The 21,971-nt window shown below is 44.4% G+C and overlaps 1 protein-coding gene across 3 annotated transcripts in view; it reads left to right on the top strand.

Annotated features, from left to right (window-relative positions):
* The first annotated feature begins 1,803 nt into the window (after positions 1 to 1,803).
* PIR (pirin) overlaps positions 1,804 to 21,971 on the top strand; it is a 28,395-nt gene continuing 8,227 nt past the window's right edge. The window contains exons 1-6 of one of the 3 annotated variants that reach the window (XM_083502108.1): positions 1,804 to 2,296; positions 2,667 to 2,810; positions 6,267 to 6,359; positions 8,558 to 8,641; positions 9,963 to 10,169; positions 19,241 to 19,325. In XM_083502108.1, the coding sequence (XP_083358234.1) occupies positions 2,712 to 2,810; positions 6,267 to 6,359; positions 8,558 to 8,641; positions 9,963 to 10,169; positions 19,241 to 19,325 (568 nt within the window). In that variant the 5' untranslated portion in view covers positions 1,804 to 2,296; positions 2,667 to 2,711. Of the gene's footprint in view, positions 2,297 to 2,363; positions 2,466 to 2,666; positions 2,811 to 6,266; positions 6,360 to 8,557; positions 8,642 to 9,962; positions 10,170 to 19,240; positions 19,326 to 21,971 lie in introns of those variants that run through there. The other 2 variants (XM_083502109.1, XM_083502110.1) reach the window with 2 other exon arrangements.

The raw sequence follows: 21,971 nt of genomic DNA, 5'->3' as shown, positions 1-21,971 counted from the left end.
TAAAAAAAATAAAAATCTCACCCCATGGCAAATGTAAAATGTGAAAACTTTGCAGAAGTGAAGTCACCGTATTGTTAATTTACAGTGTTATGGCATACATACCTATTCAGAAGCAAATATTTGTGTTTAATGGAGCTTACTCCCAAATGGGTGTAGTGGGTGTAGGCTTGCAGTAATCAAACCAGGTTAAGATTGGAGCTGTACTAATTTGCAGACAGGGGGTGGGCGGTGGGGACACACCCACCCAAAAAGGGATAGTCCTTGACAGGCCCATGCAGAGCTTGTCTGAGTCCTAGTCTTGTTAGAATAAAGTTAGAAACTTAAACAAAAAATGCAGCAAACCATGTCCCGCCCTACAAGGCTCATGTCAAGTGTAGACCTACCTGGCTGCCTGTTGTCCCCCACCCTGACCTGATCCTTGATAGTACAAAGATGCACCGCTATGGTTAATGGCAGCTAGCGGAAGAATAAGAAATCGAGATAACAAACTTTTTTATTATTATAAAAGAATGGAAATGGTTTGTTGAATATTTATGGAAAAAATTATAAACAGATAAGAACATTGGCAGGCTTATTGTAATAACCTGCAGTTTCATAAGAGTACGTATTTAAAGTAGATGAATAAATGAGCCAAATTAAGTTAATTTGGACATGCAGGAGATATTAAAAATAAATTTTAAGGAAAGGCAGAAAGGGGGAAGGAAGTCAAGTTTTGAAATGTTAAAATAATTGTAAAATTAGTGAAATGTATAAATCTGAAAAGCATAAATAATTTTAAAAAAGAAAAACTATGGTCAATGGCAGCAAGGTAGGTTAAGCCGGGTAGGTTAAGCCGGGTTATTGACTAACCCAACAACAACTGACTGTTGTTTATTGAGATAATAAAACTGGTTTGTCTGTGTTTTGGTGCAAAATATAAGCAACGGAACACAGCAACCAAACCACCAAGGGCAGGAAAGATACAGTACTTCCTTTCCTAGCTTTGTGTTTTTATTTGTTTCTTATCACCGGATTTTGCCCATGAATGTAATTCATTTACAGTTACGGATGTTCATCTATACATATGTACGTATATATGTTCTAAAAATATTCCCCAACTATGTTGTTTCTACTCTTAAATCTGAGACATCTACATGGTTTATGGTTGACACCGTTGGGAGTGCAGGACTCTGGCATCTTTAACAACCGTGTGGAAGGTAGCCATGAAACAGGGTTAGCCTCCCCTAGTTGGAAAACGCAATTGCAGCAAAAGCTTCGCCTGTCAATATTCCATCTCCCAGGAATTTTACTAATAGCTTTGCAGCCCACAATTTTGCTTTGGGCCCCTGCATCCCCCAGTTGCCAGAGGGCAAAGTGTACATGCGAACTTGTGCCTCTGTGTCCCAGGCCAGGAAAATCCTGGAGGCCCCCACCTCAAGGCTCTCCACCTAGACTTTTCCCTGCCCTTGCTGGAGAAGCCAGGGGTCGCACCTGGAACCATCTGCACGCAAAACAAATGCGTGACCACTGCGCTGCTGCTGCTGCCCACCCTACACCTACGCCTTGGGACTGCGTTTATGCTGCGTGCGACTGGATCTGATCCTGCCAGATCCCTTCTTCTGGCGCATGTCTCCTTTATGCAACCCAGCTGTGTGCTGAGAGGAGGGGGAGATTAATTTCCAGACCGGAAATGCCTCCCGGGCAACGGAGGGAATCACAAACATGTCTCGCCTTCTCTTGTTTACAAAAGGAGGTCCCGCCTCCGAAGAGCCGATAGGGTGGCTGCCCTGCTCGTTTGGACAATAAGGGGCGGGGCACAGCCAATTTTAGAAATGGGCGGGAGCATTTTGTCCGGGCGTTCCTATCCTTTGGAAAGGGCGATCCTGTGTTTGCATAATAATATTTGCGCTTTATAATGATCGCGGTGGCAGGTGGACTCGAGCGCCGCCTTTGGAGCGGAATCCCAAACGCCTCTCTCGTTCCTGGGGAGTAAATGTCAATTAGTCCTATTAGAGCTGCCGGGATCCGACGCACCGCTTACCCGGGAGTAAGCTCCGCTGGAACATAGCGGGGTTTGCGCTTGAGTAAACCGGCACTGTGAGTCTGCTTCGACTCGCAGCTTTATGCAATTCGCCCACGCCTTTAGCGCTATTGTATTTGCTGTATCCGGCCCTCCTGTTTGTTTGCTTTACACGTTATGTTTTTGTAAAAAAGAAAGTCTAGTGATTTGCTGAGTCATACCGAGCTTGCTCTTTTCCCCAGCACTTCAGCAAGCAGCGTTTTCTGCCGGGTTTGTCCATCTCAGATCGGGGAGAAGGTAGGGAGCCGATAGTGGAGAAGAAGAAAGGGAACAGCTGCGGGACCATGATAAAGGTCACTTTATTTGTAGGAGGGAGGGAATTAAGAAAGCAAAGCAAACTTCTGATGGGCATATTAGTAAAGGGGAGCAAAGAAACTCTGCGATCCTATGCATGTCCTCCTCGGGGGTAAGTCCCGGTGAGTTCCGTAGGGCTAGCTCTTTAGGTAAAGTGCATAGGATTGCCAGCTTAAAACCATTGACTAGTTGAAAAGAAAACCCATTTGCTAAAGGGAGCGTGTCGCCCCTTTGCCTGACTCTGATGCCTTCCGGCTCAGAGAGAGAGATTGTGGCTGGACGTTATTTAAGACGCACGTCTTCTTTTGGGCAGGTGGTGTGAGGTTTCTTTTTAGGACTCGGTGCTGTTTCCCCAAGGATGGCTGCAACAGCGAGGAAAGTTGTAAAAACTGTGCTGAGCAGGGAACAGGCGGAAGGAGTTGGCGCTCGGGTTCGCAGAAGCATTGGGAGGCCTGAGGTAAGGCGCTGGTTGTTTCTGTTTCACATGATGCCCTAATGCAGCCTTGGCCAACTTGGTGCCCACCAGTCGTTTCGGACTAAAACTCCCATCAACCTAGCCAGCTCCTGGTCATCCAAAATTGTCACGCCTATGTAGTGTTAAGGGGTGGCTAAGGGTACCTGAGCTCCAGATATTTTGTGTCACCCCCTTCCCTCATTGCCTATCCCTTTCCCATCCTCTTTTACACACACTCTCTCTCTAAAGTTACCTTAGAGCAGTGGTACCCAACCTTTTTTTGGCCATGCCCCACCTAAGCATCTCTAAAATCCTGATGCCCCCTCCCCATGACATATAATTCTTATTATTCAAAAAGTGAACTATAATTGTTGAGGAAGCCTAAAAGGCCATTAACTGTTAATAACTCTTTCTCGAATTGCCCCCTTTAAAAATCACATTGCCCTACTGTGGGTTGTGTGCCCCACGTTGGGAACCACGGCCTTAGAGGGTTCAAATGCCCATTTGGCCATGAAGCTCATGGGGTGACCTTGGGCCAGTCACAGCCTCTCAGCCTAACCTGCCTCACAAGGTTGTTGTGGGGATTGAATGAGGAGGGGCAGATGAACCATGTACGCCACCTTGAGCTCCTTGTAGAAGAAAGGTGGGACACAAGTCCAATAAATAATAGCAAATTAGTAGGCACAAATTTGTACCTTGGGTTCTTTAAGTACCTTGCTATTGGTGTATGTATGTTAGGGTGTTTGATGGGGAGTGTAACACAGGGGTGGCTAAGTCAGGGACCTGATGAAACCACCCCAGCTTATTTTTATCCCCACCTCCCTCAAATCCTACCAGCTTTCACAGTGGCAGCAAAAAAGTGTATTTTTTTTTTTAAAAAAGGAGATTTAAACCTCTCCACCTAGCAACCTGGTTCAGATGAAGACCACACCCTCCTTGTCATCGTATCAATAATGAGCAGAGGAGAGCCATAGCCTCTGCCTCAGGTGATCTTCATGCTCATGCAAGTGTGTGGCACCTCAGGCCCAAAAAAGGATTAGCCTCCCTGTGTAAAGCAGATTCTTTTCTATATACTGTCATCTCCAGGGTCCACTGATAACCTGAAAGACATAAGGTGCGGTGGTGCTGTGGGTTAAACCACAGAGCCTAGGGCTTGCTGATCAGAAGGCCGGTGGTTCGAATCCCTGTGACAGGGTGACCTCCCGTTGCTCGGTCCCTGCTCCTGCCAACCTAGCAGTTTGAAAGCACGCCAAAAGTGCAAGTAGATAAATAGGTACTGCTCCGGCAGGAAGGTAAACGGCATTTCTGTGCGCTGCTCTGGTTTCAGTATTCCATTGCGCCAGAAGCGGCTTAGTCATGCTGGCCACAGGACCAGGAAAAACTGTCTGCGGACAAACACCCCCAGAGGACAGGATCACACTTCAAAACGACCTTGACAGATTAGAGAACTGGGCCAAAACAAACAAGATGAATTTTAACAGGGAGAAATGTAAAGTATTGCACTTGGGCAAAAAAAATGAGAGGCACAAATACAAGATGGGTGACACCTGGCTTGAGAGCAGTACATGTGAAAAGGATCTAGGAGTCTTGGTTGACCACAAACTTGACATGAGCCAACAGTGTGACGCGGCAGCTAAAAAAGCCAATGCAATTCTGGGCCTCATCAATAGGAGTATAGCATCTAGATCAAGGGAAGTAATAGTGCCACTGTATTCTGCTCTGGTCAGACCTCACCTGGAGTACTGTGTCCAGTTCTGGGCACCACAATTCAAGAAGGACACTGACAAACTGGAACGTGTCCAGAGGAGGGCAACCAAAATGGTCAAAGGCCTGGAAACGATGCCTTATGAGGAACGGCTAAGGGAGCTGGGCATGTTTAGCCTGGAGAAGAGGAGGTTAAGGGGTGATATGATAGCCATGTTCAAATATATAAAAGGATGTCACATAGAGGAGGGAGAAAGGTTGTTTTCTGCTGCTCCAGAGAAGCGGACACGGAGCAATGGATCCAAACTACAAGAAAGAAGATTCCACCTAAACATTAGGAAGAACTTCCTGACAGTAAGAGCTGTTCGACAGTGGAATTTGCTGCCAAGGAGTGTGGTGGAGTCTCCTACTTTGGAGGTCTTTAAGCAGAGGCTTGACAACCATATGTCAGGAGTGCTCTGATGGTGTTTCCTGCTTGGCAGGGGGTTGGACTCGATGGCCCTTGTGGTCTCTTCCAACTCTATGATTCTATGAAACGCCGGCTTCCTTGGCCTGTAAAGCGAGATGAGCGCTGCAACCCCAGAGTGGTCTGCGACTGGACTTAACTGTCAGGGGTCCTTTACCTTTACCTTTAACAACATGGGTATTCTCCCCTTCTGAAAATTATGTGGGTAGTTCCCAAATTCTTTACCAGTTAACTCGAATTGAGTTCTGAACAGAACAACCCCGTGAAGTAGGATAGGCTGAGGGTGAGTGACTGGCTCCAGATAAACTCAGTGAGCTTCCATGGCTGTGGGAGATTTGAACCCTGTCCTCCCAGGACCTAGATCAACACACTAACCACTACAACACACTTGACTTTCTTCCAAGTTTGTAGCTTGGTTTTGAGGCAGAGGATCTTCTCACCCTGCAACTTAAGACCCTTTACCTGAAGGTGCTGCAGATGGTTTGAGCAAAGCATCTTTCTCCTGAGATGCTTACCTGGGAGCTGTAGGTAAAATAAGGTAACCCCATGCTGTGTGCCTTGATAGAGGAGTTAGGTGTTCCCTGGCTAAGGCTGTGAACATCAGTGAAGTGCCTTGAGTGCCTGCAGGTAGACTCCCATGGGTGGGGCTATAAAGGGAATGGGTGCAATCATTTGGCATTCTCCATTGACTTCAGTAACTTAATGTCACTTATTTGGGGCATTGGGGGCAGGAGTGACTTGAGCAAGCATAGTATACTGACATAAACTTTCATGTTAACTTAGAAATAAATCTTGTTGAATTCAGGTAGGGTTATGATTGCAACCTAAGACCCTTGTGCCATGCCCCAAACTCTGCCTATCATCATTATCATCATCATTATTATTATGCATTTTATGACAATGTAAACCCACTGTGTCCAACATCTTTGTGTTCCACTGCTGCATAGGATTTAGCATTGAACTCACCCAACAGATTTATCACCCATTTTTTACAGAGCAGCTTGCGATCTAAGTAAAATAAATTATCACTAAAATGACACCAATAACAATAAAATACTAGCACGGATTAAACACGGGGGCATGTCAGAACAAGAGTTGGCACTGAGTCGGGGTGAGAGGCTTGCCCCAAAAGCCTTGACAGCTTTGCTAAAAAGCACTTTCATCCTCATTGAGTGGGTGTGACTTGGAGAACAGGACCACACAAGTTCAGTTGTACATGGTCTCTCTCAAACAAGTCACTTAAAAAAACAAAAACAACTTTGTAAAATTCTTGCTATTTTAATTTTCAGTTGAAAAATCTGGATCCGTTTCTGCTGCTTGATGAGTTCAAAGGAGGAAAACCGGCTGGATTTCCTGATCACCCTCACCGAGGTTTTGAAACTGTAAGTTATTAAGGCGTGCTTGCTTATGTCTGCTGGTTTTTACCATTGCTATAGTACATAGTTTGGGAATGGGCCACAGCTCAAGGGATAGAGCCTCTGGTTTGCATACAGAAGGTAGCAGGTTCAGTCCCCAATGGCATTTACTTCCGGGTTTCAGTCCCCAAGTGAGTTACTTCCGGGTTTTGCTGCATGTGCAGAAGCTCAAAACGACGCGCGCGCATGCGCGGAAGTGGCAAATTGTGACCTGCAGATGTGCGGAGATGGGTTGTGTTCACTTCAGGATGTGAATGGGGCTCCGGAACGGATCCTGTTCGCATCCAGAGGTACCACTGTACTAAGCTAGCTGGACCAGCGATCTGATTCTGTAGAAGGCAGCTTGCTATGTTCCTGAGGCCAGCTGACTTGGGCCTCAACCGATGACAGGCCTCACATGAGACTCATTAAAGAGTTGTTTGTTTGGCTGGTTCTGTGAGATCTCTTCCCCTGCGGGGAGGAGAGAGAGAAAACAGAAGAGCCTACAGAGGCTGCCCACTGTCTCTCATTCCTAGATTCCAGTTGAAGTGGCCTACATTGCCCTCTCGGAAAGCCTGGGCTATTTAAGAAGCACCTTGCTTTGAACGAACAGAGATAACATCTTTACAATGAACTAATTCTCTTTCTTTTATTAGCGGCACGGCAACTCATAGCCCCAAACCGGAAAAGTCTGATTATCTCGCTATGGAGACAAAAGGTGTGGACAAGTCACATTAATGGAAAGGCTAGCTAACACATGAAAGCTCCGCCTGGCAAGAAATTTCATAAAAATGCTGCACCCTTTTATGCCTTTTCTGTTGAGAACCCAGCACTATGGCCTCTCCCACAGATGCGCATGCAATTATGGCAGACTGTATTCCTGTTTACCGTCTTTATTATTATTACAGTGGAAAATCAATAAAATACATTTAGCGTCCTACATTTCAAGCACATGGTTCCCCCAGAGACTCCTGGGAACTGTAGTTTACCCTTCACAGAACTACTATTCCCAGAATCCTTTGCAAACATTTGCCAGGATTCTTTGCCAGGATTCTTTGGGGGAGGGCATGTGCTTTAAATACATGGTGTCTACCTAGTCCTTGTCTTTGCTGTCTTATTCTAAAGTTTTAATGGCTTCTTCCTGTTGCAAATGTTATTATGTACAGCGCTTAGTGAGGTTTCCCTGAATAAAAGATCCAGACTGTGTGATCTGGAGTCTGAAAAAGGCTATGCTACAAAAAGACTTGCTCATCTTTAAGGTCTTGCCAGACTCTTCTTAATGCTTTTGCTGTGACAGATTGTGGAACATTTCTTACATCCCGCCAGCAGGCGGCACTGCTCAGTAGCAGTAGAGGTAAGGATGAGTTTGTGCAGGGCAAAATGACTTCTTAGTGAACACGAGACTTGCAGGGAAAATCTCTTTAAAGATCACCTGCTTTTTAAGCGAATGATGCATTATCAAATCCAGTGGGTAATAGGGAATACCTTTATAGGTACACAGAAGTAAAAAAAATGAAAACCGCTCAGGAATTTATTGGGATTTCACCAGTGTGACTGTGTAGGAATACAGTCCAAGTAAATATTTGTGGGAAAATCACACCTATTTTTCTAGTTCATTCTTTCACTAGCAGCGTGATTTGTCCCTTAAAGTACATTCATTTTATTCGCTTTCAGTGCCCCTCATCTATGCCTCCCCCCTTCCCAGTGTTGCTTTTAGTTTGTACAATAAGTATGCAGGATATCATTCTACCATATCTAGTTTAAATTAAAAACAGAATGTCTCTGTCTTTGGGGTACCACGAGATACCATGGGGATCGATACAGTACAGTGTAGTGCCATTGATTTCAGTGGGAAAACATTAACAATCTGTCTAACTCTTCTGTTTAAATCAATAAGATTCTAAAACGTTAACAGGCTGAATTATACCCAATATTTATTTGCTTTGTGGGTTTGTTATTGTTGTTTTTGCTTGCTTGCTTGTTTGTTTTAAGCTGTATTTTTTACTGGAAATGTTATTGTAAGTCTCATAAGGCTTTGGAAAGAAACAATGTCATTTAGATTACAGTTCACTGGGCTTCGGACTACAAACTCCTTTGGAACAAATGCCTTCATGATTGTCAGATGAGACTATAAAGCCTGCTGTGAGCTTGGGCTTCCCTGATGCTCTAAATCTTCTCTTTCTCAGGTAACATACTTACTGGCAGGCGGCTCCATGGCCCATGAAGACTTCTGTGGCCACGCAGGTAGACTGAATCCAGGAGATCTGCAGGTAAGCTGAAGTGATGAGAACGGAGGTTGCCCTGTCTTGCCCTTTCACTTTGAAATTGGTTTTGAAGACTGGAAGTTTTGCAATGTATTTCCCCCCCCCCCCTGTCGTCTTCCTACTACACTGATTTCTGTAATGAGGAGCCTGTGACATCTCCGCCCATCCAGATTTTGTTGGCACTCGGATTGCCAGCAGCCCCCCATGGCCAATGGGTCAGGGATGATGTGGTACAACAACATCTGGAGTGTCCTCCCTCCTGGGGCAAAACATTGGACTTCAGGATTCCCTGCATCCCAGTTTGAGATGGGTTACAGTGGTGGTACCACCACTCTGTTATGTTTGTTTAAAAGAGATGAAGTTGGGGAGCTATTTAGGTATCTGGGAGGAGAGGAGAGCTCCCCTGCCTTGAATTGTTTGCAGAAGAGGGAGTTTTGTGAGATGCGGTTTTTCCTACCCAGCCCAAACATCCTCTTCTGTATAAACTTTGCCGGATAGGAGCTTTGCCTTCCTCTGGATTTGGTCATCCTAAACAGAAAAAGAATTAAAGTGGCTTGATTTTGGGATTGAAGATGGGACCTGGATCTGAAAAGAGTGAAGACCGATACTGTAAACAGGGGTAGTTAACCTGCGACAACCCCCCCCATCATCCTTGGTCATTGGAGAAGTCTGGTTAGGGTTGGACATCTGGGGGGGTCACAGGTTAGCTTATTCCTGTTACAGATTATGTTAAAGCTTCCAAATCCAATTCATTCTAATACAACATTTCTAAAGACCTTTAATGCAACCCTACATGTCTATTTAGACCAGGGTTTCCCTAGCTTGACTCTCCAGCTGTTTTTGGACTACAATTCCCACCATCCCTCACCACTGGTCCTGCTAGCTAGGGATGATGGGAGTTGTAGTCCAAAAAAGAGCGGGAGACCCAAGCTTGGGAAACCTTGATTTAGACATACGCCCCATGAAGTTCAATGGGGCCTTACTCCCAGGTAAGCGTGCATAGGATTATTGAAGCCCTAGGATATTCACATTCTGGGCCAATTCCCATCATACCACAATCCGCCGTGAAACTTTTTGTTTCCTAAGTGCTTAAAACTCATGGATTATTTTTAGCTAATAGCATAACAAATCATTAGACCTGTATTTTTGCATCTTGTTCCGCTTTGGCTAAATAATGCTAGGTGGAATTGCCAGCTTTGATCAAAACACTGGATTGTGTGTGCAGTTTGGGGGGACGGGACTAGGAATTGAGTTGATGCTTCACTTCAGCTTCTGCAAAGCAAAATGTTTCAATTCTCTCACCTTCTCCTTTACCTTTGGTATATAGTGGATGACAGCCGGCCGTGGCATTCTCCACGCAGAGATGCCTTGCACCGAGGAGCCAGCCCACGGACTGCAGCTTTGGGTCAACCTGAGAAGCTCTGAGAAAATGATTGAACCCCAATACCAAGAACTCAAAAAGGAAGAAGTCCCCAAGCCTTCACAGAACGGTGTGAGCGTGTCCGTCATTTCAGGAGAGGCGCTGGGCGTAAAGGTAAACACATTTGCTGACAAACTAGCGAAAAGAGGGCTCTTTTTTTAAAAAAAACACCTAACAGTTCTGATAGTTATCTTATGGCTTAACTCAACCTGCAGCCTTTTAAAAAGTGAGTCCCTTGTCTTAACTATACCTTCAGGAGGGGGGAGGGGAAGGTAAAGCCACAGCAGGGCGAATTGAGGGTGTTTGCGAGTGACTTTTCCTTCTCTGATAAGGAGCAGTAAGATTACAGGGCAAGTTACTGTGTACTCCTTGTGTTTACGTAGTCCACATGCTATTGGGGAAGGAGTCCACACTGCTGTACTTCCTTGGAAAGCTAATCTGTTGGCAAGGAAAAAGTGGAATGGAAAGAGCCCTTACATACAAAAGGATCTGCTTGCAAAGAAACTCTGTGACCTATGCGCTTAGATTTGTTTGCATGAAAGGCCTGCAGCCAGCTCAGTGGTGGAGGAAGCAGTGCTCTCCCTCTTCCTCCTCCTCCTGAACAGAGCCGCTAGCTGGAAAGAAAGCCACATTGCTCACGATGGCGATTTGAGGGCAATTCCCACATGGTACTCCTTCAATGGAGCCCTACTGCCACAAAGAGATGTGTACAGTGCAACCTTCCCCAACCACATGACATTTTGGACTACAAGGCCCATCAGTCCTAGCCAGTATGGCCAATGGTTTGGGGTGATGGGAGTTGGAGTCCAATGACCTCAGGAGAGTACCAGGTTGGGGGTGACTATCCAGGACTTATGCTAGATAATAATAATAATAAATTTATTATTTATACCCTGCCCATCTGGCTGGGTTTCCCCAGCCACTCTGGGTGGCTTCCAACAGAATATTCAAAACATGATAAAACATCAAAACATTTAAAACTTTCCTAAACAGGGCTGCCTTAGATGTCTTCTAAAAGTCAGGTAGTTGTTTATTTCCTTGACATCTGATGGGAGGGCGTTCCACAGGGCGGGCACCACTACTGAGAAGGCCCACTGAGGGAACCACTAGAAGGCCCTCAGAGCTGGACCACAGTTTCTGGGCAGAACGGTGGGGGTGGAGACTACAGGCACCGTCAGTGTCTTTAGCAAATGTTTTCTGGCTGCATGTTTCCCCTCAACCTGTCATATGCTTAAAATTCCAATTCACTGAAGTTACATGTTTCAGCTAGTTAATTATGTAACCCCTCAGGGTCAGACAAGTGCAAAACAAACAGGCCAGTCGTGCTACATCTGCCATTTGTAGGGATTTGAAAGTCTGAGCCTTTAGTTTTTAGAGGATATAATTGTATGGGATATCATCCCTTTTGCTTACCTTTCTGGAAACTGTTTTTACTGTCAGTGAGATGCTGTGAGATGGATGAATTATTAGTAATAGCATCTCACTTTCAGGAAGCAGTGCCTGTATAGTCAAGCCGTGGTTTGTTCTTACGGCGAGGGAGAAAAGGAGCTGGGGCCTTGTCGGAGGAGGTTGAGTCTCAAGGGTCATAATCTTGGTATTTCAAGCAAGCATTTTATTGGGTTTTTTGCCTTCTTTTTAACAAGCTGCCTTGCTGTGACCCATCTAGAAGCACATAAAATAAGTGAGCGAGTCTCATCCTATATACTGTCGAGGCATGCCTTGGATACTGGAATGTGGCTCGCAAAGGAAGCCGGACGCCTTTGTTCTTGCAGTGAACCAACAGCCACTTCCAATCAGGAAAGGTTACAGAGGGAAAACAAGCCGCACAGCTTGCTAAGCCAGTTCCAGCTGGCCCCACACAGAACACTTAAGCCCACCCCACACTTTCGGAGCTGACCCCTGACCCCTGGGCTCTGCCTCTACATTCCACTTCTTTGTTTTATTAACTGAGCCCTTGCCTGTGCAGAAGCAGAGTAGCAGATGGACCGTCTTGCCCAGGCATTCCTCCATAGCCCACTGTTAGCTTAGAGGCCGCTCAGCCTTATTTCTCATTTCAGTTGTGGCATTTGGTGAGAATTCTAGGAAGAACATTGTCAAAGCAAGGCTAGAGTGGGAGATTCAATGTGGGGAAGGGCCATCTGCTTTGCTCAATGACCGACACTTCAGGTTAGGGTTGCTAACTTCCCCTGCCTTGAAACCCTGGAGAACCACCAACCTAGAGTTAATGGTCTGGCCCAGTAGACCCTATGTATCCTTAAAACATTTCATCATGGAACTGGCAGTTCCCCCACTGTGAGAAGTGAGGTTATAGGGAAGCAGGCAGAGGGCCTGCCCTGCAGAACGCCATCTCTTCAGATGCCAAGGTTGTAACTATACAACCTTTAGAAGACACCTGAAGGCAGACCCGTATAGGGAAGTTTTTAATGTTTTATTATGTGTTTGTATATGTCAACCCAGTCAGATGGGCAGGGTACAAATAAAATAATAATGTATAATCTGGTTTATCCTCCCACAAGGCATCTTTTTTTAATCAGCCACCCACTCCAGAGTCTGTATAATTTTTATTTCCCAATAATTCAGCCTCACATCTGAAGAGGTTGGCCAAGGTTGTCCCCAACAGTTAACAGCACAGCTTCTTAGGTGATGCTCTATTTCTGTGGCCGAAGCTGTGTAAAATGCACCCGTCGGGCCAGATTCCTCCTGGACCACAATTTTCAAAGCCTAGTCTGGTACGTCTAGGAGGAGCATAGCCGATTTATCAGTCTGATATTACCTGGCAAGATGAAGAAAATACACACATTCTGTGGTGCATTAAAATAATTTATGTAGACACGCTACATATACCAGAGAGACAAATTACTCAGTTTTTACATTTATTACCTGCACTGCATTTTTCATTGCTTAAACAATTGCTGAAAGTTTTCCAGGTGGAAGAACTCGAAAAAGTTTCACGAGGAAATGAAAGCTTTGCCTATTTGCAAACCTAAAGCATTGAAACAATCTGCATCCTATTTGCAACCTACCATTGGCAGTTTGACAGCTGGATGGTGCCCTACTTCTGGGTGGAGTCAGTTGATCAGAGGTTTGGTACAAAGTTTCAGATGCAGAGGGGTGGCGGATGCCTACTTGGATGAAAATTTCTACAGACTCAGCATGCCCACCTAGGATGTCAGCACTTGGCTTTAGATGCTCATGGGCATGTCCAGCAGCAATGAATTCTGGGAACGGCTGCTGTAGCTGTGTGAACTGGGTGAGGAACCAATTAAAATAGAGAGCGCCTGGGTGAGCACTTGACTGTGGCTCAGTTAATCCTAAATTGCCTGGAAATTAATATTCTACACTATAGAAAAGGCATGTTTAAAGTTGGACTTTAGAAAAAACAAACACTTTGGGTTACAGACTCCGCTAACCTGGAAGTAGTACCTTCGGATAAGAACTTTACCTCAGGATGAGAACAGAAATTGCGCACTGGCAGCATGGTGGCAGCAGGAGGCCCCATTAGCTAAAGTGGTATCTCAGGTTAAGAACAGTTTCAGGTTAAGAACGGACCTCCAGAACAAATTAAGTTCATAACCAGAGGTGCCACTGTATTAGATCAGTATTTGTAAGTTCCTGGGGTAAATAACACCCATAAAGTAAACACTTAATCCACTTTGTGCATGTTGTGCATTTTCCATGTGTTTAATGAGCCCATACTGAAAGCATTGTTGCCACAACAACTAATGCATTGTGCTCAATTTTGGGATCCATCAGATTGAACACAATCCATGAGCCATGTGGCATTTCTTGTTATTAGTTGTCTTTTATAGTCTCAAACATAAGCTAAAAAAGGTCTCATCAAGCCACTGCTGAGCCACAATTATAGATGATGGGCTGTGTTTGGCTTGGTGGGTTAGCCAGTTGTGCAAGCATGATGTAAGTGCTTGGGATAGGATATACCCAAAACTCTGCCAACACAGCGTTGACAGATAGGATTTGGCAAGGCAGAAATATTATACCCTGATGGCAGATAAACTGGGGGCATAAGGTAGGCATCATGGTCTATCTTTACACATTAGCTCTGACAGAGGAATGAAAGAATCTCTACTTCGCTTTCCACCTTTAACAGTGATTTTAGAAGCTGCTTCCATTGTGAAAGAGAGGCAGCGGCTGCTCATTACTCCAGTTTCTAGTGCTTCACCAATGGGAACATTTCACATTGTCTCACCAGTTCAGCCAATTAACTTCAGAAGCTTCACCACCGCATTGCCACCGGCACAAACGCCCTCTGCACAAATGTCAACACTGACTATAGCAGCAAATAAGTTTACGATCATCACAGGGTCATATTTTGAGTTACTCGTTTTCATTATAATACCTACTTAGACTTGTGTGGGATTCTTTAGCTGTAATTTTTGCATTGTAGGGGGGCTGAACTAGATGCGCCTTGGGGGTCCCTTCTGTAAGTCTGTGAATACAGACTGAGTAATATTAGTAAGCATGGCTCGTTGCCCAGCTACTGCTATGCAACAAGTTCTAACCATATGCATATATCCCGCATTTAAAAATGAAGATAATGCCTGCAGTTACAGTAAATGTTGTTTGCAAACTCAAGGGATGACTTCACATTGCATACTTTTCTGAAGCTTTTCCAATTGCATGTCTTTAATTTTATCACCTTCTAGCATTCCTCCCATTGTTTTTATTAGCAAACGTGCTATTCATTATGAAGACAAATCAATGCCACATGTAAGCTGTATGGCCTAAGGAAATCATGACCATACCAAGGGGAAGTTGCTGCCCTTTCTAGTGCAGGTAGAACAGACAGAAAAACCCACCAGCTTCAGATCGGTCATAAATTCTCTTTCTGCGTGTTGAAGGTGCTTTGTTGAACCATTTTAATGCTGGTGCCTTATTACCACGAATAACTGGGAAAAAATGTAGGCAAGATGAGCCAAAGTGGGGTTTGCATACCAAAGTAGTCATAAATTCTTTCAACATGTGGCTTCAAATCTTTCCATAAGTACTTTGCAGTGCTGTTTTAAAAGGCATTTTTGATTTAATGCCTCTTTTTGCCTTCCGGAAGGCACCCTTTTAAAAATTCAACGTGATGCATTTCCACTTCTGATTCATTTCCTGACCCAAGGTTGCAATTTGTACATTGACTCTGGTACAAGACACCGCTGCTTGAAATTTCATGTTTGAGGGGAACTGGTTTTCCTGTTTCTTATTTTAAGAATAGCCATTCCCTTTTCTAACGAGAAGGCAACATGGATTTGGGTTGTATGAACTGTTGTTTAGTATAGGTTCACAGGGCAGGTTCAACAAGCAGGAGAGGTCTTGGGAGATCTTGTAAAATAATTGGAAGCAAGCACCATTGAGAATAAGAATAAGAATAAAAATAAGAATATATTTATTGTCATTGCCCCCTTCGGGGACAACGAAATTACTTGACTGCTCCATAAAAACACTAATTAAACAGTACAATATAATACAGCAAGGGAGATTCGATGACTTTCAAAGTCCGGGCTTCCCATTCAGGGCCGAGATCGCTCTGGAAAAGAAGCTGTTCTTAAGACGGCTCATTCGTGTCTTCATCGTCCTGTATCTCCGTCCCGACGGCAAGAGCTCGAAGAGACAGTGACCAGGATGCGATGGATCTTTTACTATGTCCAGTGCCTTCCTATGGCACCTTGTGGCATAAATCTGCTCTAAGGTGGAGAGTGGGCAGCCAACAATGCTCTCTGCTGCCTTAACAACCCTGCACAACCCCATCCTGTCCTGGGCAGTACAGCTTCCGTACCACACACATAAGCCATAAGTGAGCACGCTCTCAATGTCACAGTGATAGAAGGCAAGCAGTGGCAAATACAGTTTGTGTTTCATTACTTTACTTTCATCTGATGCTTTTAGGGCATGCCTGCGCACGGAGTTATAAAGGGCTTTTACCAATTCTTATAATCAAAATCCCTGGCATCTGAGTGATGGCAGTGTAGGAAATTCATTGGGAAAATGTAGCAGAGAGGATTGCGAGAGGATGTCCTTCCTCTCTTGTAAACCCAGAATTGGGGCATCCAATAAAGTTTATAGTTGGGAGATTCGGTGTAGATAAGAGGAAGGACTTCACACAGCACATACCTAAACTATGCTGCCACAAGATGTAATGATGGCAGCCAGCTTGGACAACATTAAAAGGAGATTAGACAGATTCATGTGGAATAAGGCTATTGGTGGCTACTAGCCAAGATAGCTGTATTAGGTACAGAATCGGAGCTGGAATGTCTCTGAAATCTAATTGCTGAGGACAACAAGCAGGAGAGGTCTTTTGCTCTCATTTCCTTGTGGGCTTCCTGTAGGCAACAGGTTGACCACTGGGAGAACTGGCTAGAAAGACCTTAAGTGTGCCCTAGCAGGGCTGATCTTACATTCTTGCCATATAAGAAATGGCTGTTGGTATCAGGCACACCATAGTAGTATGAATTACATGGAAATTATGAGTTGTAAAGATGATTGTAGAGCAGAGAAATTTCTAGATTTTGTTTACATTGTGTTAGAATATATCTCAGGTCTCGTGCTGACCACAATGTCTGAAGACCTCTTGCATTAGTCCGTGATTGCAATTCAAGTCTTACCCGAAAGGGACACCTCCAGGGGTGAGAGGTTATTCTCTTTGCTAAATTAATCCCTAGTATCCCTGCTGAGCCCCATGGAGTCTGTGTGGGTTTGGAGGATTAGGTTACTAAAACACTGACAAAGACAGAGAAAGAAATAGTTTGTGCTCACTTTGCCTATTAAATTTGTTAAGAGGAAATTCATTTTCTCCAGACATGCCCCATAGGACTGACTTGCACACATCAAAGTATAATATTTCCACATAATATTTTAAAATGTTAAAATTAATTGCATTGCTTATTGGTTCTGCAGTTACAATGGGGTTAATAGCCATTAGTTTATTTATCTTTCATGAGTTTGACAAGTTTAAAACTGGATTAGACAAACTATTGAATATTATTGCATTTTATGGCAGCCAATTCTATAATTTGGGTGAAAAAATACTTCCTTTCGTATATTCACCAATTAAGTTGGTTGCTCTCTTCCAATTCTAGTTTTCCAGCTCTTCAATGTCCTTTTTGAGATAGCGACCTGAACTTTAGGCCACATTCAAAATGCTGGCAATTCTATATTCAGTCTCTTTCCTAATAATCCATAGGATGGCTTTTGCTTTTTTCAGAGCTGTTACACTGAATATTCCTTTATTTCCCCCTTCTCTGTTTAGAAGTCTCTCTTCATTAAGCCACGAGCTTGACAGCAAAGCAAATCTTTAAAAACGTATCTGCAGGAGAACTAAATGAAGTGCTCTCTAAATCCTGCAGATCTTTATCAGAAAGAGAACAGTCAGGAGAAAATGCCGTTTGTCATATGGACCGAGAGAAATGTTCATACCTGAACCTGTTCCAATAGGAGTAATAAGATGGTACGATAAAGTCTGCTGAAGTACAAATGTGTATGGTGCAGAACTGCGCCCACCCATCCTAAAAATGGTTTAATCAGTGCTACTTATCCATATAAAGACTCTTTCCCTGCTTTACGATTCTTCAGCATTTCCTTGAGACTTCACAGTACTTGGCTTCTCAGCTTCTAGGTCAGTGATGGAAAATCTGTGGCCATCCCAATGTAGTTGGACTCCACCTCCCATCAGTCCTGATGGTTGCCCTTGTTGGCTGAGTCTGATGGGAGTTGAAGTTCAGTCACATCTGGAGGGCCACAGTTTCCCAATCCCAGTTCTAGGTTAAATGCAGGCAAGGTAGCCACTGATGCTGAAAGACCTACATTGTCTCCCAGTACATTTATGAGCACAATTCAAAGTGTTGGTGCTGACCTTTAAAGCCCTAAACGGCCTCAGCCCAGTATACCTGAAGGAGCGTCTCCACCCCCATTGTTCAGCCCGGACACTGAGGTCCAGCGTTGAGGGCCTTCTGGCAGTTCCCTCACTGTGAGATGTGAGGTTACAGGGAACCAGGCAGAGGGCCTTCTCAGTAGTGGCAGCTGCCTTGTGGAATGCCCTCCCATCCGATGTTAAGGAAATAAACAACTACCTGATTTTTAGAAGACATATGAAGGCAGCCCTGTTTAGGGAAGTTTTTAATGTTTGATATTTTATCAAGTTTTTAATATTTTGTTGGGAGCTGCCCAGAGTGGCTGGGGAAACCCAGCTAGATGGGCAGAGTATAAATAACAAATTCTTCTTCTTCTTCTTCTTCTTCTTCTTCTTCTTCTTCTTCTTCTTCTTTATTATTACTAAAGAAGAGAGGCCTCCTGTTCTTTTCATAGAAGTTTAGAAGAGGGAATTTCAGCAAGCTCAGCTTGCAATGGCAAGCTGAAATTCTCTCTTCTACACAACTTTGAAAGTCACAGGCAGCCTGCACTATTTCAGATCGGCCCACCACATATGCAAGGGCTATGCATTTTGGGATTCAAACATCTTGTTTCTGCAACCATGTGGGGAAAATAACACACGAGCATTTGGAGGCCTTGCTCATGCCATTTTTGTCTCCCCTGGAGACAATTTTCTTTGAAGGCAACAGTCCAAATATGGTGTCTATTTGAATGGGAGGCTGTGAATCTTGCTCATACATTTCACTTTTCTATGCCACCTCCTTGGATTCAGGGTGGGAATTTTGAATTTCAGAACTGAGGCCAGCAGGAGGTCTCCTTATTCAGAGTTGAGTTAGCATTTCACACACACCCCAAAAAAACCCTCTGCCTTCTTTCCAGTTCTTGAATGTAAATATCCATCGCTTTTTTGTTTTTACTTCCTTACCATTTGTTTGTTGTTCTGACTCCATGCAATTTCTTTAGGGTTTGTGGCTAGCATAAAAAGAGCCTCTCAAATATTCTTTTGAACAGTTGTGCTGAAGCAGATTATAATTATTTGAAGAGTGCAGCCTAAAATATATATAAATATGCACAATCTACAGGCCCTTGCATTAAATTAACTCAGTGGCAGACAGCTATTTCTGAGGAGACATGTATAGGATTGCTATTGTTTTAGAGGTAGTGTTTAGTCATCATGACCAGTTACAACCGATAGCCTTATCGTCCACTGAAATGCACTGCTGGTGAACTCCCTCTTTGTTTTGATGTGTTTTATGCTGCCAGCCCATTTTCCTCCTCCTGAGATGTCAATTTTCCTTGTTGCTCTTCAGTCCAAGGTGTATACCCGCACTCCGACACTGTATCTGGATTTCAAGTTAGACAAAGGAGCGAAACACACCCAGACTGTTCCCAAAGGTAGGAAACGCTTCCTTCATCTTGTCAAAAATGGAATTTGGAGCAGCTTCAATGGTGATGCTTCAATCTCGTTCATGGTGCCTTGTTCTTAATGGATGAGTTCTTAGCGTGCACATAACTTCCATTCCCATTTTTGGTTATGTGCTTGAGCCTTTTTACACGGCGAAATATCTGAAGGTCTGTTCTGCGCATAGCACCTTTTTCCCACATGGATTGCCAAGTCATGTCAGAGGTATGGCCCAATAGGTACATAAAGGTAAAGGGACCCCTGACCATTAGGTCCAGTCATGGTCGACTCTGGGGTTGTGGGGCTCATCTTGCGTTACTGGCCGAGGGAGCCAGTGTACAGCTTCCGAGTCTTGTGGCCAGCATGACTAAGCTGCTTCTGGCGAACCAGAGCAGTGCACAGAAACGCCGTTTACCTTCCCGCCGGAGCGGTACCTATTTATCTACTTGCACTTTGACGTGCTCTCGAACTGCTAGGTTGGCAGTGGCAGGGATTGAGAAACGGGAGCTCACCCCGTTGCGGGAATTCGAACCGCCGACCTTCTGATCGGCAAGTCCTAGGCTCTGTGGTTTAACCCACAGTGCCACCCGTGTCCCAATAGGTACACTTTAAAGACTTAATAGCTACAGTGGTGTAATCTCACTGGTGCAGCAGGGCCTCTGGTCTCTTGCCTCCCTCTGCGCACTTTTAAAATCTGCTTTTGAGCACCCCCAACCCTCTGGAGCCAATTTGGAGGTTGGGTGCAGGGACTGAAGAGGACAGGAGAGGAATCTCTGTTGGGCACACAGACGCCTGTTGTGCTGGTGCATATGGCGTGTGGCTTCCCTCCAGGAATATCCATAAGCCCTGTTCAGTTATTTTTCCATCGTGTGGTCACCATCTCATGCCCTCCATGGGATGCAGCTGCTGGCCCCACCCTCCCTCTCACATTTCCAGCAGCCCCATCCATCAAACACAGATTTCTCTGGGTGAGGTCTGAAGCCAGCAGCCTGCTCTCCCTGTGCAGTTACTGAATTGTGCTGGCAGCCTCCAGACATAGAGTAGGCCCCCCATTTCAGACCATTTCCTCTAATGTGTAGAGGGCCGCCGGGCCGCATGACAGGGGCAGAAGCCGAGGAGGCAGGGCAACAAACACAGCAACACCCTTTGCTTTGGGCATCATGAATCATGTAAGGAAAGGAGGACTGAATGAATAGGATTATAGTGAAATAGGCAAATGCTCTGGACCTGTGACTACGCACATTGCCTGGTAGCTCTTTCGCAAGTTAATGGCTTCACTTCCATTCTTGTAGAAAAAATACGTGTTCCACTGATTTAGGGTCAAAGTGTTTGGTATGTGGGAAATCTGTGACCTGGTTTTATTAATGCAGCCGTTAGTACATTCCAATTCGATTAGAGCAGTTGGATAATGGGATATTTTTTTTATCGTCCCTCTCCATTGTGCCATTTTCCCAGTCTAAATTATACTCTCAAACTGTGGTTTGCCAAGTGAGGTAAAAAGTACAATACCCTTTAGGGGCAGCTGATTGGGGAAATTGGGGTGAGGTGGGGAGAATGAAAAACGCACATTTCCATTGCTCTAATCAGATTGGTAGCCTCTCGTGGCTACATTTCATTTAAAGACAGAATGGCAGACAATCCAATCCCATGAACACGTAGTTCAGCCCCAGTTCTTGCAGAAACAGATGGCTGCTGGCTAGATACTGAGGCCAGTCAGTAAGATTTTTATGTATTGTAAATGCTCTGCCTCAGTTGCAAAGAATCCGAGTTTGGATCCAAAAAACTTATGCACACACTTATCTTGCTACATATGCTATCCTGACTTTGGTAAGGCTCATTTGAATAAAGATTGCCAAGGTATTTTTTTTTATATATAGTTGTTATTAAATGAGCTGAGGATCTGGAGTTGCAAAATTCCTTGGCATTTGCCACACATGTTTGTCTGTTAGATAATGGGCAAAGAATTAGCTGCAAATTTGCTCCATAAGATTTTTCAGCCATTTCTGTGGGAGACGGATGTTTGTTTCTGCACATTTGTGTTTCGTATGTAAACAAATTTATGGAAACTCTGGCCTTTTAAAGCAGTATACTAATAACCACTGAACAGTTAAGGAGCTGACACATAAATATATCAATAAATACTCATTTGCTATCTTTTGAACTATATCCTGAGTTCAAGTAAATCACTTTTAACATTTCTGAAAGGCTGCTGAAGATTTAAGAAGGGCAGGAGAATTACAGGCTTCTCTCTTAGGTATTTATAGAGCTGGCTTCTTTTGAAGAGGTATATGATGAGCATAAAGAGATCACAATCCCCTGCTACAGAATATCGGCAAACAAGGAACCATTAGTTCCTGAGGGGATTAGCAGAAGCTCTAGAGAACTATAGAGAGCAGTGCCTTCCCCACTTCCTGCTTAAGATGATGTGTGTTGCCCTGAGGGAAGATGGATGAGGAGAAGCCAAGTCCAGGGAGCGCATAACCATCATGGACCATCAGTAGCCTGAGAGAGCTATTGCTAAGGCTAAGGCTAAAAGATTCCACACCAAGGTTTGTGAGCAGGAGTACTGGGTCTTAGAGGAGACCATATAGTGTGCATTACAGACACCTGCTGGAATGGAGAAGACCAATGGGACATGG

Source organism: Podarcis liolepis (genome assembly GCF_965112155.1).
Source record: "Podarcis liolepis genome assembly, chromosome: 4".
In the NCBI taxonomy this organism is placed as follows: domain Eukaryota; kingdom Metazoa; phylum Chordata; class Lepidosauria; order Squamata; family Lacertidae; genus Podarcis; species Podarcis liolepis.
This window is presented reverse-complemented; position numbering and strand designations above follow the sequence as displayed.